Genomic DNA, 12,235 nt, shown 5'->3' on the forward strand with positions numbered 1-12,235 from the left:
CACAAATTAGAGCAGATCTCCAGTTGCTGGAGTTGGTCAGAGAATCAGGGAGTTGTAGCCAGTTCCCTGACAAGTCCTCACACGCACACGCACAGCTACATCCAGCAGAGAATCTGACCTGTCTACCGTGCGTTCTTCGCAGCTGCATGGGTCAGAAATGGAAGGTTACCTTTTGCTGGCATTCTTCTGGATCCTGACGTTTTGTCTCTCACTACTTTCTTTTTCGAGCAAATAACAGGTTTTAGTATATTTTCACCTGCTGCCTCTGTCTGCATATCTGAACACTTACAGCACAAATGCTTCATTAGCAAAAGGAATTCAGCATTCTTTGATTGTTATTAGGGATGAAGTGTGAAACAAAGGAAGGAAAAGTGTTTGATTTTTTGCAAACTCGGATGACCCCATAAAAGCCGAAATAGCAAAAACTGGTCTTGACTAGTAAAGTGAGCAAAAGTGATGTAAATATTCCTAAATGTCACTTCAGATTGCAGTTTAGCCAGCCAAAACACTATTTTTTTCTGAGGTAAGAAAAGCCAACATTTGACATCACATGCATAAAAATTACGTTATTTCCTTTCATTGCGGTCAGCATGTGGTGCTGGAACTTACAGTTCATACTGTTTTTTTTCTCCTTTTTCTTACATCAAACTACTATTCAAGGCTATTCTTTATCAAAACTGAACAATGGATAGTTTAATTCACCTGTATGATTTTTGTTGACCATTAAAGAGGGCAGTCAGTTTTTAAGAAATTATAGTCGGAAATGTTGTGGAGACGCTCAAGCAGTACATGGCCAGATCCTTTTTTTGGAACATGAAATACATCTGATGATATTTTCAAAGTTGCAAAACACAGTCTGCAACTGGGGCGGTTGTACAGAGTCCAATACTTTCATCACATACAGTAGGGTCATTGTTAAGAAGTTTCAACTCCTACCTGTCCTCATCAATGAGAATGTACCATATGATCATCGCTCAGAATGTTTAAAGTAAACTGCAGATCAAAACCTCCCAGCATACAGATGGTTCAGCTAGACCTTGAAGCACTGGTGGAGTTGGTATGTATTGAAGGCCATCAGTACCTCAGCACACAACTCCAGGTGTGCACAACACCACTTTGTCAAGGGAGGCATTTCTCCTTCTTCAAAATGGTGAGTCAGACCTGCGTTGACTGGAACCTGTTCAGTTCATGACTCAGAGCTGGCTCTGGACTTAACACCTGAAAGACAGCAGTCAAGAGAGGGGGAGATGGTCTAATGGTTAAGATACTGGACTGAGATTCAGAAGATCTGGGTTTTCGTCTCTCCCAGAGGTTAGAATCATAGAAATGCAGAGCTCGAAGAGACATCAAGAGATCATAGAGTCCATCTCCTATGCTGATGCAGGAAAAAGACCTAGACCATCCTTGATGGGTGTTTGTCTAACCTGTTCAATAATCTTTTACATAGTCAAAGACTGTTATCATGTCCCACCTTCAGTCTTCTTTTATGTAAACTAAATGTGACCAATTCTTTCAACCTTTCTTCACAATAGCACTGTAGGGAGACATTTTCCAACAATAACTCCATGCCTTCTATCCCCTTTCTAGAACATAAAAACAGATCTCTGTATCCCAGGTGTTAGAGGAGATTTCAAACGGAGGTTCTCTGTGTATTTTTAGAGTGATAAGAGATGGCGTATAGCAGATCAATACATACTCCATTTAATTTGTCAATTTGTCATGCTCTTTAGAAATAGTGGTTCTTTTGCAAGAAGGCAATTTTGTTTCCTCAACAGGGAAGTACTTCTCTCTTCAATTATACTGAGGTTATGATTACCTTTCCGATTGAGGGATATAATTTTAAAATCAGCTATTTACATATTTTAAAAATAATCCTCTAAAAATTATATATTAACATATGCTCCATACAGATCTTCTATCCCTAGAAGCAGTTATATTTGACCTCTTTTCTTGTGTTCCCACAAGTACTCCAGATTATTTAAGCAATTATATAGCCTGAATTTTTAAAGTTTTCTTTAAGAGTAAGAAACCCTTCCCTCCCAATCTGAATTAACCAACACGTTGCTGAATGTGTCAACATTAATCAATGCTCTTGGAGCTTCAAAGTAAGCATTTATATATAAAATGCAATAAATAATGTGGGGAAATGATGATTAACCCTCTCCCCAAAATCATATATAGCCAATATACAGATTTCAGTGAATTTTAACTATGTGGGGAGTTTGAAGAGTCTGTGTTGTTCTGTTTCTGAGATCATTTGGGACAGTACAAAAGGTACTATATTTCTTAAAGAACCCATTTAAAAATTTATTTTTGCTTAAAGATAAGCATGTGCACAAGAGCATAGGTAACTCACAGCCTTTGCCTTTGTCAACACTACAGAAAATGTCTTTTTATATTTCCTGTATAAGCATAGAAGTGTAGGACTGGAAGGGACCTCAGTAGGTTATTTAGTCCTGTCCACTGCACTCAGGGCAGGACTACGTAATAACTGGAACATTCCTGACAGGTGTTTGTCTAACCTGTTCTTAAAAACCCCCAGTGATGGAGATCCACAACCTTCCTAGGCAGTTTGTTCTGGTGCTATGTGTAAATCCTTGTATCTTGCAACAGCTACAAGTAATGAATTGAAGAAGAATAGAAGGGAGCAGCTCTGAAAGATGAATGTGGACAAATCCTCCCAGAGCTGTGAGGCATCTCACTATCACTTGCCTTTAGCATGAGGTAGCCTCATCTGTACCTGCTGTGGGTCACCTTCCAACCCCACTGGCCATGTGCAACACAAGCTCTAGGCCTCGCAGGCCTCACTGTCACTCTACAGATTGGCCCACTCCAAACCTCAAGCCCTCTAAGCATCTTGATGTAGGTGTCCAGCCCCTGCTCCACTGGGCACTCACGGTGTTCACAGGTTCACTGCTTGCAAAGAAGCAGCACACCCCAGCTTCCCAGTTCTCCTCAGATCACCGCTCTGCTTAACTCACAGCACTGAGATATGTTTACAGTCAAATCCAGTATAAGTTAAATTAGCACAGCGTCACCTCCTGATGACCTGCCTAAACTCCAAGACCTTATGAACATAATTTTCCATATAGATACATAATTCTGTAAATGTTATCTGTGCATCCATTTCACAATGATTATGATGACGAGTGGGCTACTGGCTCTCAGTAGAGACCTCACATGCCACCCTTTGGTGAACTATTATGCAGATATCCCAACCAGGGGATCTCTGTAAAACCCTATGCATGCCCTGTGTCCTCTGCCAGTTGGTGTCCGGAGGTCCCTGGGCCACTAACTGTCAGGGATGAAATCCTGCTTCCACTGAGATCAGTGGGAACTTAGCTATTGCCTTCAGTGGTGCCAGGATTTCACCCCAAATTTTCAATTCGTACAGGGAGAAGGTTTTTGTATTGGTGTCAGCACATCAGTCAGTGTCCCCCCTGCTCATTATTATACATATCCATGACAATTTAATATAAACGGAATATTTCCCCCTCCAAATCCTTTATTTCCTCATGTGGATTTAGTTACATTTGTTATACAGGTATTTATTACTCTGAGATACTTGCTTCTCCAAAGAATTCACAATCGTAATAGAATACTGAAGACCTGTACCATTCTTTGCATCCTGTAGGCACTTTTCAGACAAAACTGATTACGTCTCAGAGCGCTGCTCTGTGACAGACAGGTGCATACGTTTTATTGTCCCCATTTTACAGATAGGGAAACTGTGGGCTTCTCTACACTTACATTTAGTTTGCGGCAAACTGGGGTTTAAGTCGATCCCTTGCCAGTCTGCCGCACACAACAGCTATGACTGTGTTTGGAGCTGGGGTGCGATTTCCAGCTGGAGTAGACATACTTCTGCTAGCTCCCCTCAACTTAGTATGCTAAAAATAGTGGTGTAGCCGCAATGGCATGGGCAGCAGCGGTATGGGCTAGCAGCCCTGAGGATGTAGCTCAGGGGTCCAGTTTGTACTTAGGGCACTAGCCTGTGTCACCGCTGCCAGAGCTACGACAGCTACACTATTCTTAGCATGCTACTTGGATGGGAGCTAGTGCAAGTATGTCTAACACAAGCTGGGAATCACATTCCCAGCTCCAAGTATAGACGTAGCCTAAGTGTCCCTGTGGACCCGGCTGATGTGCGCTAACCGTTCCTTGGTGCCTTTTGATCTACCCCACTTTGAAACTAAAGTAGCTCAAACAGGACTAAGGAACTGTTAGTGCGTGTCAGCAGGTCCATACAGACCTGTAGCACATAGCAGGCTAGTGCGGGATAGATTTATATCCCAGTTTGCTGTGAACTAAATGTTTGTGTAGACAAGCCCTAAGACACAGAGATCATGACTTTTCCAAGGTCACAGAGTGGAATTGGAGTCAGAAGTGACATTGGAACTCAGGAATTTCTGGCTTCTGTGCTCAGATCACTAATTCATGTCTCTGACTAAACTTTCAGGTACGTATGTGTGCGCCTGTGTGTGTATTTATGTTTTCTTATCATTTTCTGTGCATATTAGGAAAACCTATGAAACAACTGAAATTTAAACTTATATCCAGCAAAGTACTCTGAGCATGTGAGTGATCTCATTGATTTAAATGTGACTACTCACACACTTAAAATTAAGCACCTGCTTTAATGCTTTGCTGGCTTGGTGTCTTATATAAACCATGTTAGTGACCTTATAATATTCATTTACTGATTTATAAATTGAAATTAGGGATATCACTCCAACAATTTTTTTTGCTGTTAGCAACATTGACAAGTGTGCATAGGTATTGGGCCCACCTATTCTCCTCTGCTGAAAAAGGCCCATATAAATATCACCAGGAAAAGAAAAACAAACAAACCACTTTATCAACATTTTAAAGAAATATTTCAATATTCAAAGATTTTTTTTTTTAAATCAGGCCATACTGTTGTAAGGCTGCTCCATCAGAAAATTTATTTTTTTTAGTAAACTAGTCAAATTCAGACATTCAAGTTGACAATATCCCTTGAAAGTCTCAGTTACAGAGCTGGTCCGTGGAGAATACTCTTGAGGAAAATATATGGATGCCAACCCTGCTATGGTGCTTGCTTTGCAGAATGTAGCTAATGAGACAGCTTCAGTTTCTAGTGTCCTTAGGAGTGCTAACTCCATCATTTAAGATAAAAAGTAAGAGGGGTGGGTGACTGTCATTCATCTCTTTTTGGGAGAGGTTAATGTCTCCAAGTCAAAGCTGAGTTAACTGGCAACTTTGGTGAAGGGAAACTGTCTTTGCAGATTCAGCTGACTTGTAGATTGATAACTTCTTTCTTGGGACCTTATAATTGTTGCAAAAGCAAATAATCTCCCTTTAAAGAAAAAAGAAGAGGAGGAAAAATAGAAATGGAATGCAACATACTGAGGGGATAGAAGGGAAAATGTCTCAAAAGAAATACACTGATAAGGGCATAGTTGTAATGTATATAGAGGAAAAAGTGCATTGATTTCCTGACCTTAAATATGGCTATAGATCTCAAGTTTTTGTTTTTTTTTTAAAAAAGCAATCCTTACCCATGTCATCACCATCTTTCCTCATCTCCAGCTGTGAATCAAAGAGCAAGATCTCAGATAAAGTGAAGAAGGTCCGAAATATGGTTGTGACTTTCAGGGAAGATTTTGAGGTAAGCAGAATTAAATCTTTGAGGTAAGAAGAATTAAATCAGAATTGAAATTTTGCCCTGTGTTACTGGCAGCTTGAGAGGGATTGTGCCACTTAAGGGCATGGGGCTCCTGCTAACATAATGCGGGTCCATACTGACTATAATAGGCACCAATATTATGCACATTGCAGTATCAACTAGAGCCCATAACCCGAATCTAGGCCCTATTGTGCTAGGCACTGTACACACACTAAGAGACAGTCCCTGCCCCCAAAGAGTTTACAGTCAAAGACTTTGATTTACAAAGTGACTAATGCATGGGCATAACTTTAATCATGTGAGTGTTTCCTTTGGAGTCAATAGGTGTAAGAACATACTTAAAGTTAGTTATGTGCCTACGAATCTGCTGGTTCCAGGCTTACAAAGACAAAAGATGAGGGAGAGAAAGCATTTTTGGAGGGGGAACTGAGGCACAGGGACATTAAGTGGCTTCTGCAAGGTCAGACAAGGTCCTGAACTAGGATATAAACCCTGATCTCTTGAGCCCCAGGGTTACTACTGTAGCCTCAAGACTTTTTTTTCTACAACTAGAGTCTACATTTCCACTCCCATTATTAGGTCAGTGTAACCCATCACTATGTAAGCTGTTTTCTGGAGGAAGAATAAATGAATTCTTCAGAGGGAAAGTTCAGTGATTGCTGAAACTGTTTAATATATGTCATGGGGAAATAATGCTGCTGTGGAAAGTGTTAGTGGGTGATGCTACTACCCAAACTCTTCCAAATTCTTTTTCTTAGCATGCAAGCAAGTTTTGACTCTTAGGAAGACATGCTATGCTGTTGCAGAGGCAACTTTTGGAGAGACTGATTTGTACAAAAGTGCGGAGCATCTGTCCTGAAAACCAGGCCCCGTTCTAAAGTGTCTCGAGTTGGGCAACCAAGAATTAAGACTCCCCAAATCATTAGTCTCTGTGGAAAATTGAGGCCTATGTTTTTGGCCTGCTGCACAGATAGGTCTGAGTTAAGCTATGTCTGTACTACAGCTTATGTCGGCATACCTTATGCTCAGAGGTGTGAATAAACCACCCCCTGAGCGACATGAGTTACACTGACTTAAGCGCCAGTGTAGACAGCACTATGTTGGTGGGAGAACTTCTTCCACTGACCTAGCTACCGCTGCTTGCAGAGGTGGTTTTATTATGCTGATGAGAGAGCTGTGTTTGCTCAGTATAGAACGTCTTCACCCGGTGCGCTGCTGCAGTGCTGTATGTGTAGACGTGCCCTTACTCTGGATTTCAGAGGGGCTGGAACCAGCGTTCTGGCTTAGGCCCATTTGTAATGTAAACATCATTCAGTAATTGTTGACAAATATAGTGTAAGTTTCTTACATGTTATTCTGGAGAATAATAAGGTAAGATGACAGGTCAGAAATCAGTTCATCTCCATTCTGCGTTTTATGGCTATGCGACTTAATGCAAATTCCCACTAACGATATATCTCCACCATCTAGTTGTCAGAGTGGTTTAAATCTGACACATGCAGAAATGTTATTAAAAAACCTGACATTTTCAAAGAGACAGCATAAATATAATAGCCATAAGCATTTCATTTCTAAATGCAACCTTCACAAATACACTTACCAAATACCATTACTCTATAAAACTATAAACTACAGCAAAGTACAAAATTCACATATCTGTCCTAGTAATGAAAAGAAAAAAAGAAGAGAAGAGACTCCTGCTAGATGCAACAACCCACCGAGAAGTAAATTATAAGTGATGTTTAGTTTTTTTTAATGATGATAATGATAGTAAAAATAATAAATCATTTTCACAATAGTTTGCAGACACATTATATAAACTAACCAGAGTCTTGAAATGTATCTCATGTTTGAGTGTTTATGTAGGCATGTTGTGTTTTCTCACTTCTTCACTAAGGTTACATGGCCAGAAATGATCATTTTGTTAATGTAAATTGTTGCTATTTCTAACACTTCTTGTCTGTTTAATAAAATGGTTGGACAACCCATTAGCTGTGCAAAGCCACCGAGGAACCTACCAGCTCATCAATGACAGCAGAGCAAAGAGTAAACATATATTGCTCCTGCCATTGAACCGATCACTGCCAGCAAACCAAAAGAACACAAAATAGGTTCTCCTGCATTTGCAAAGGGGTGATTGCACTGCTGTTAGCCGTAATAATGAATCACACTGCATGGAGACATCTTACACCACTTGCATAAGTTGAATCAAATCAGGTGAAGTAATCAGCTGAAGAAGTGAAAACCATCACTATTAGTGAACTGGGAAATTTGGGCAGAAGCAGGCCTCAGGAAAAATGGTGTAAGCTTCTCCTCTCCCTTACACTGGTTTTACACTGGTGTTATTCAGCTGACTTAAGTGGAGTTACTCCTGATGTACATCAGTGTAAGAGAGAAGAATTGGGCCTTCACATTTTTATGTACTAAAACCAGTCAATAGCTTTTATTTCCTTTGATGTTAGCGCCTGATCCAAATCCCTTTGAAGTCAATGGAAAGACTCCCATTGACTTCAGTGGGCTTGGGGTCATTACTTTATTGTGTAAGCATCTGGGGAGAAACTCGGAGGCCCTCAGCATGAAAATACTTTCTACCATCGTTCTGTTTTGCCCAAAGGGAGAACACAGAAGAAAAATTAAATTTAGTGCAACATGAAGGGTAAGATTTTAGAGCAAAAGCATAGAAATTCAGAGTCCCCTGACAGCTGTTCATTTTCACATCATTAGGTGTTACAGTGAGCCATTTAGGCACAGCCTATAGTATAGGGTGGCACAGGGCGAGATCCCCAGGAAGCAGAATTCTGCATGCCCACAACAGCAGCCCAAAGCCGAGTCTGGCCCTCATGGAGTACTGTGTGCCCCTAGGAGCACAGAGACAGAACAGACACCATGCTCCTGGAAAGGCAGTGTGATGCTCACAGGAGTACCCAGGTTGTGAGCCCAGGCACCTCACCATTACCTGCCCTTGGAATGCCGTGGGCTTGTCTGCGTCTGCTGTAGCTCAGCTCCCTGAAACCGCAGCTCTCACTCTCTCTGGCTAGCGATAGGGACACACCAACCCCCGGCTCTTTGGAATGCTCCCTGCTGTGTCCATCCCTTCCCCATGTCTCACACACACACATTGTCAGGTTTGCTATCCTCAAGGGGACAGTGTACACACCAGCTTGTTTGAGTCAACTGAAGATCAACCTTCTACTTCTGCTGCATACAGAGGTAATCTGTATACACTGGAATGGCTTATTTCTGTAAGGCTCATCAGGTCTCACGAGACATAGCAAGAGATCTAAGCAGCTCAAGTCAATGCTAGTAAAATGGATTCGATCAATCTCTACGTGAAGGTTCTGGGTTACCCAGATGGGGCAAATGATTGAGGATCTGGGGCTTGATCCTGTTCCAGTAGAAATTTAGTGAGAGTTTTGTTGCTGATTGCAGTTGTAACAGGATCGGGCCCTGTGACATTACCCAGGGTACAATCTTGATCTGATGGACAGCTGTGTCCCCTCAATTCCCTAGCCTGGGGTGCCTTTTACACTGCTTCACTGAGAGAGCAACCACTCCTGTGCTGCTCACACATAGCCTCCAGCATGTAAATCACTCCCAGCTATACTGTGAGTGATGTAGCCAGCCACTCATGAATTACACTGCAGAGTAACACCAGTAAAATCCCATCCCCAGACTTTCCCCCACAAATGTGTGACTTGGACTGCCCAGCACCCTCTTGGACAATACAAACTCATTTCAAGTCCATCATTTCATTACTAGAAAATGATATGCACAAATCTTATCATCCCAAATGGATCTTTCCAGACACTTCAATCCAAACACACTGGTTTAGATAAAACAACAAAACAAATTTACTAACTAAAGAAAGATAGATTTTAAGTGACGACACATAATGAGACGTATAAATCAGAATTGGTTGCAAGGAAACAAAAGATAAAACACAACTACAACCTCATTTAACAAGCTAAGTGAATACAAAGCAAAGGTCTTTCTCACCATATGTTCCCGCAGTCTTATTGGCTGAACCAATTTCAGTCAGGATCTCCCCCAAGTCCAGTGCTGCTTCCTTTGTTCTTCAAGTGTTGATGATGCCGTGGGTAGAGAGCAAGGGAGATGAATTGAGGCAGCTGCCCTCTCCTCTTATAGCTCTTTCTCTTGCACAAGAATCATCTCCAGATGAGATTAGGAGACAAAGTCTATGTGCCCAGGAACCTTAAACTACTTCTTTGTCAAAATGTAGATTTTCCCCAAGCTACCTCTCCTGCCGAAGAGTGCCCACTTAATCAGGGGGTGGTCCATTTGATTTCGTTGATACCTGGCTTAGGAGTTGGCTAGCCTTTTGCCTCTGAGGAACTTGTTTATGACTGGCCTCCAGAATATGTTGGAACATGTCTTGGTAACATGTCTTGGTACAATGGAATCTTATCTCTTTACATACAATGTTGTTGCCGCACATATTTTACCAGGACAATAATGATCAGCAAATTATGAGTTTTCAAATGATACCTTACACGGAATGCTTTGTACAGAATTTAACATAGTCTTGTAGAAGGGGTGAACATAGGGATACAGACTGTCACAGGCCCCAGGCTGGTAACTAGGAGGAATCATTGCTACAGCAGCTATAATTTTTTTTGAAAAAGGAAGCTGCTCACCCATTTTTAATCCCGTTTATTAGCATGACTGAGTTTTAATTGTAATAGATTGGAGCCCCAGTATTCATCTGACTAGATTATAATCAGTATCAGTATTTCTGGATTTCTATATGTATTTTCCTGATCTCTTTATTCGGTTGCACTCCATAGTCTCTATTCTTCTCTCTCATTTGATCGGTGAGCTGATAATACCAGACATCACGAGAGAGAGGATTTTATTTTCGAAATTCTATGGAGGACGAAGATTGCCTGATATGACACAAGCAATCAACATTGAATCTGCTAGTAAGAATTGAGGACTCTCTTCTTATCAATCAGCCAGTCACTCAGCATGTTTATATAAAACCTTTCATGCAATGTACCCCAGAGCACCGTCCAATAATAACAAAGCAGTGAAAAGGTACTGCTGCTTTCAATATGACGGTTTCACTGTTTCCTCCTCTTCTTTGTCTAGTAGCTTATCTTCATTTTCTGTGGGTTCTTCCATGTTTAGCCTGTTCAATGGGGCCCTGATTCAGGCGCCTAAGTGCTAGTGCAGTAAAAATGAATAATATTGACGAGAGGGTTTGTGAAAAATATCAGAGCCGGGAGGCATGATTTCAGTTTAAACTTTGGTTTTAGGTCAATACGTTAAGGTTAAACACAGGCTCAAGCTCATCCCTCTTCAGCAAAATTCTTAAGTACCTGCAATGAAACTTAAACATGTGCTTAACATTAAGCCTGTGCTTAGGTGCACTGTTGATGCAGGACCCAATGCCTTTCTCCCACTGTTCACAAATGATATATGGGCAGCCATTCTCTCCCAGTCTATTCCCAGAATAATATAGATCAAAGTCTCTCATGAGCCAGAGCTCTGCTGGGCACAGGAGTGGGGAAGATGGCAGGGAGCCAATTAGGGATCCTGGATTATGAGGGCTGGCTGGGTAGCTCTACTTGGGCTGTTGATTTGGGAGCCTCTGTCGGTGGAGATTTGGCATCGCAGATTGGCACTCCCTTGTACTCCTCACGTGCCGCCCTGCACCAGATGGGGCTTTGGCACTGTTCTGCCCAACAGAGAGTTCCCTTACACCAAGAGACTTCTCAGCTGAGCATTGACGGGCAGATTATAGCCTCTTTGTGGTGCAAATGGGCTGTTAACCGACTAGAAAATCTGGTTGTTTGTGTTTTCATCTGGGTGTCAGAAATCAGCCAGGTAATGAGGGGAATAATTGTGGAGAGCTTTGAAAGTGACTGCTAAAAGCCAACCCTTCATCCACAAAGGCACAGAAAGCCAGTGGATAAAGATGCTGGAAAAGGTGTAAAATGAGAACAAATCTTTGGACTCCTAAAAAACCCTGCCAACAGCATTATGTGTGAGTCAAAACTGATGTAGAACATGATCTGGGAGTTCAGCCAACAGAGAATTACAGTAATCAATTCCAGCCCTAACAAAAGCAGGAGGTCTCAGACTGATAACCTGCCGAGAGGGACGGGTGGGGAAAGCAGCATTGGCCAAGCCACTGATGTATTCCTCCAGGGTTGTTAAAATCAGCATTCACACCAAGGTTCTTGACACAGCAGATGTATAATAATTGGATATTATCCAAGACAACCTCAAGAATCAATAAGTACTTTCAGGGGATATATCAATGAAATCTTGTCTGTGCCCAAATTCAGTTTCAAGCAATATGGAAGGTACAGAATTGGGACATCTTCCAGGTTCTGTCTGAGAGAGATTTGCTGCAGGAATGAGAAGAGCTGAAATTACTAAAAACTTAATAAACCAAATAAAAATATTTTGCGACGGTCTTTACATGCCATGGGTGCCCCATACTGTCAATGAATTGGTGCATCTCAGTCGTCTGGCAGGTGGCAGCCAATCCAGATGTGGGATTTTCACAGCCAGTTCTTCCTCCTCCCAGCATGCAGTCTG

The 12,235-nt window shown here is 41.6% G+C and overlaps 1 protein-coding gene across 1 annotated transcript in view; it reads left to right on the forward strand.

The window, feature by feature from the left end:
• Positions 1 to 5,542: 5,542 nt before the first annotated feature.
• The window catches only part of LOC311528569 (uncharacterized protein), a gene marked incomplete at its 5' end in the record, with an annotated part of 99,125 nt that continues 92,432 nt past the window's right edge, over positions 5,543 to 12,235 (forward strand). Inside the window, one exon of the mRNA XM_084643781.1 lies at positions 5,543 to 5,650. Within this exon, the coding sequence (XP_084499907.1) occupies positions 5,543 to 5,650 (108 nt within the window). The remainder of the gene's footprint in view (positions 5,651 to 12,235) is intronic.

The sequence above is a fragment of the Lepidochelys olivacea genome, assembly GCF_965140295.1.
Source record: "Lepidochelys olivacea isolate rLepOli2 genome assembly, chromosome: 11".
In the NCBI taxonomy this organism is placed as follows: domain Eukaryota; kingdom Metazoa; phylum Chordata; order Testudines; family Cheloniidae; genus Lepidochelys; species Lepidochelys olivacea.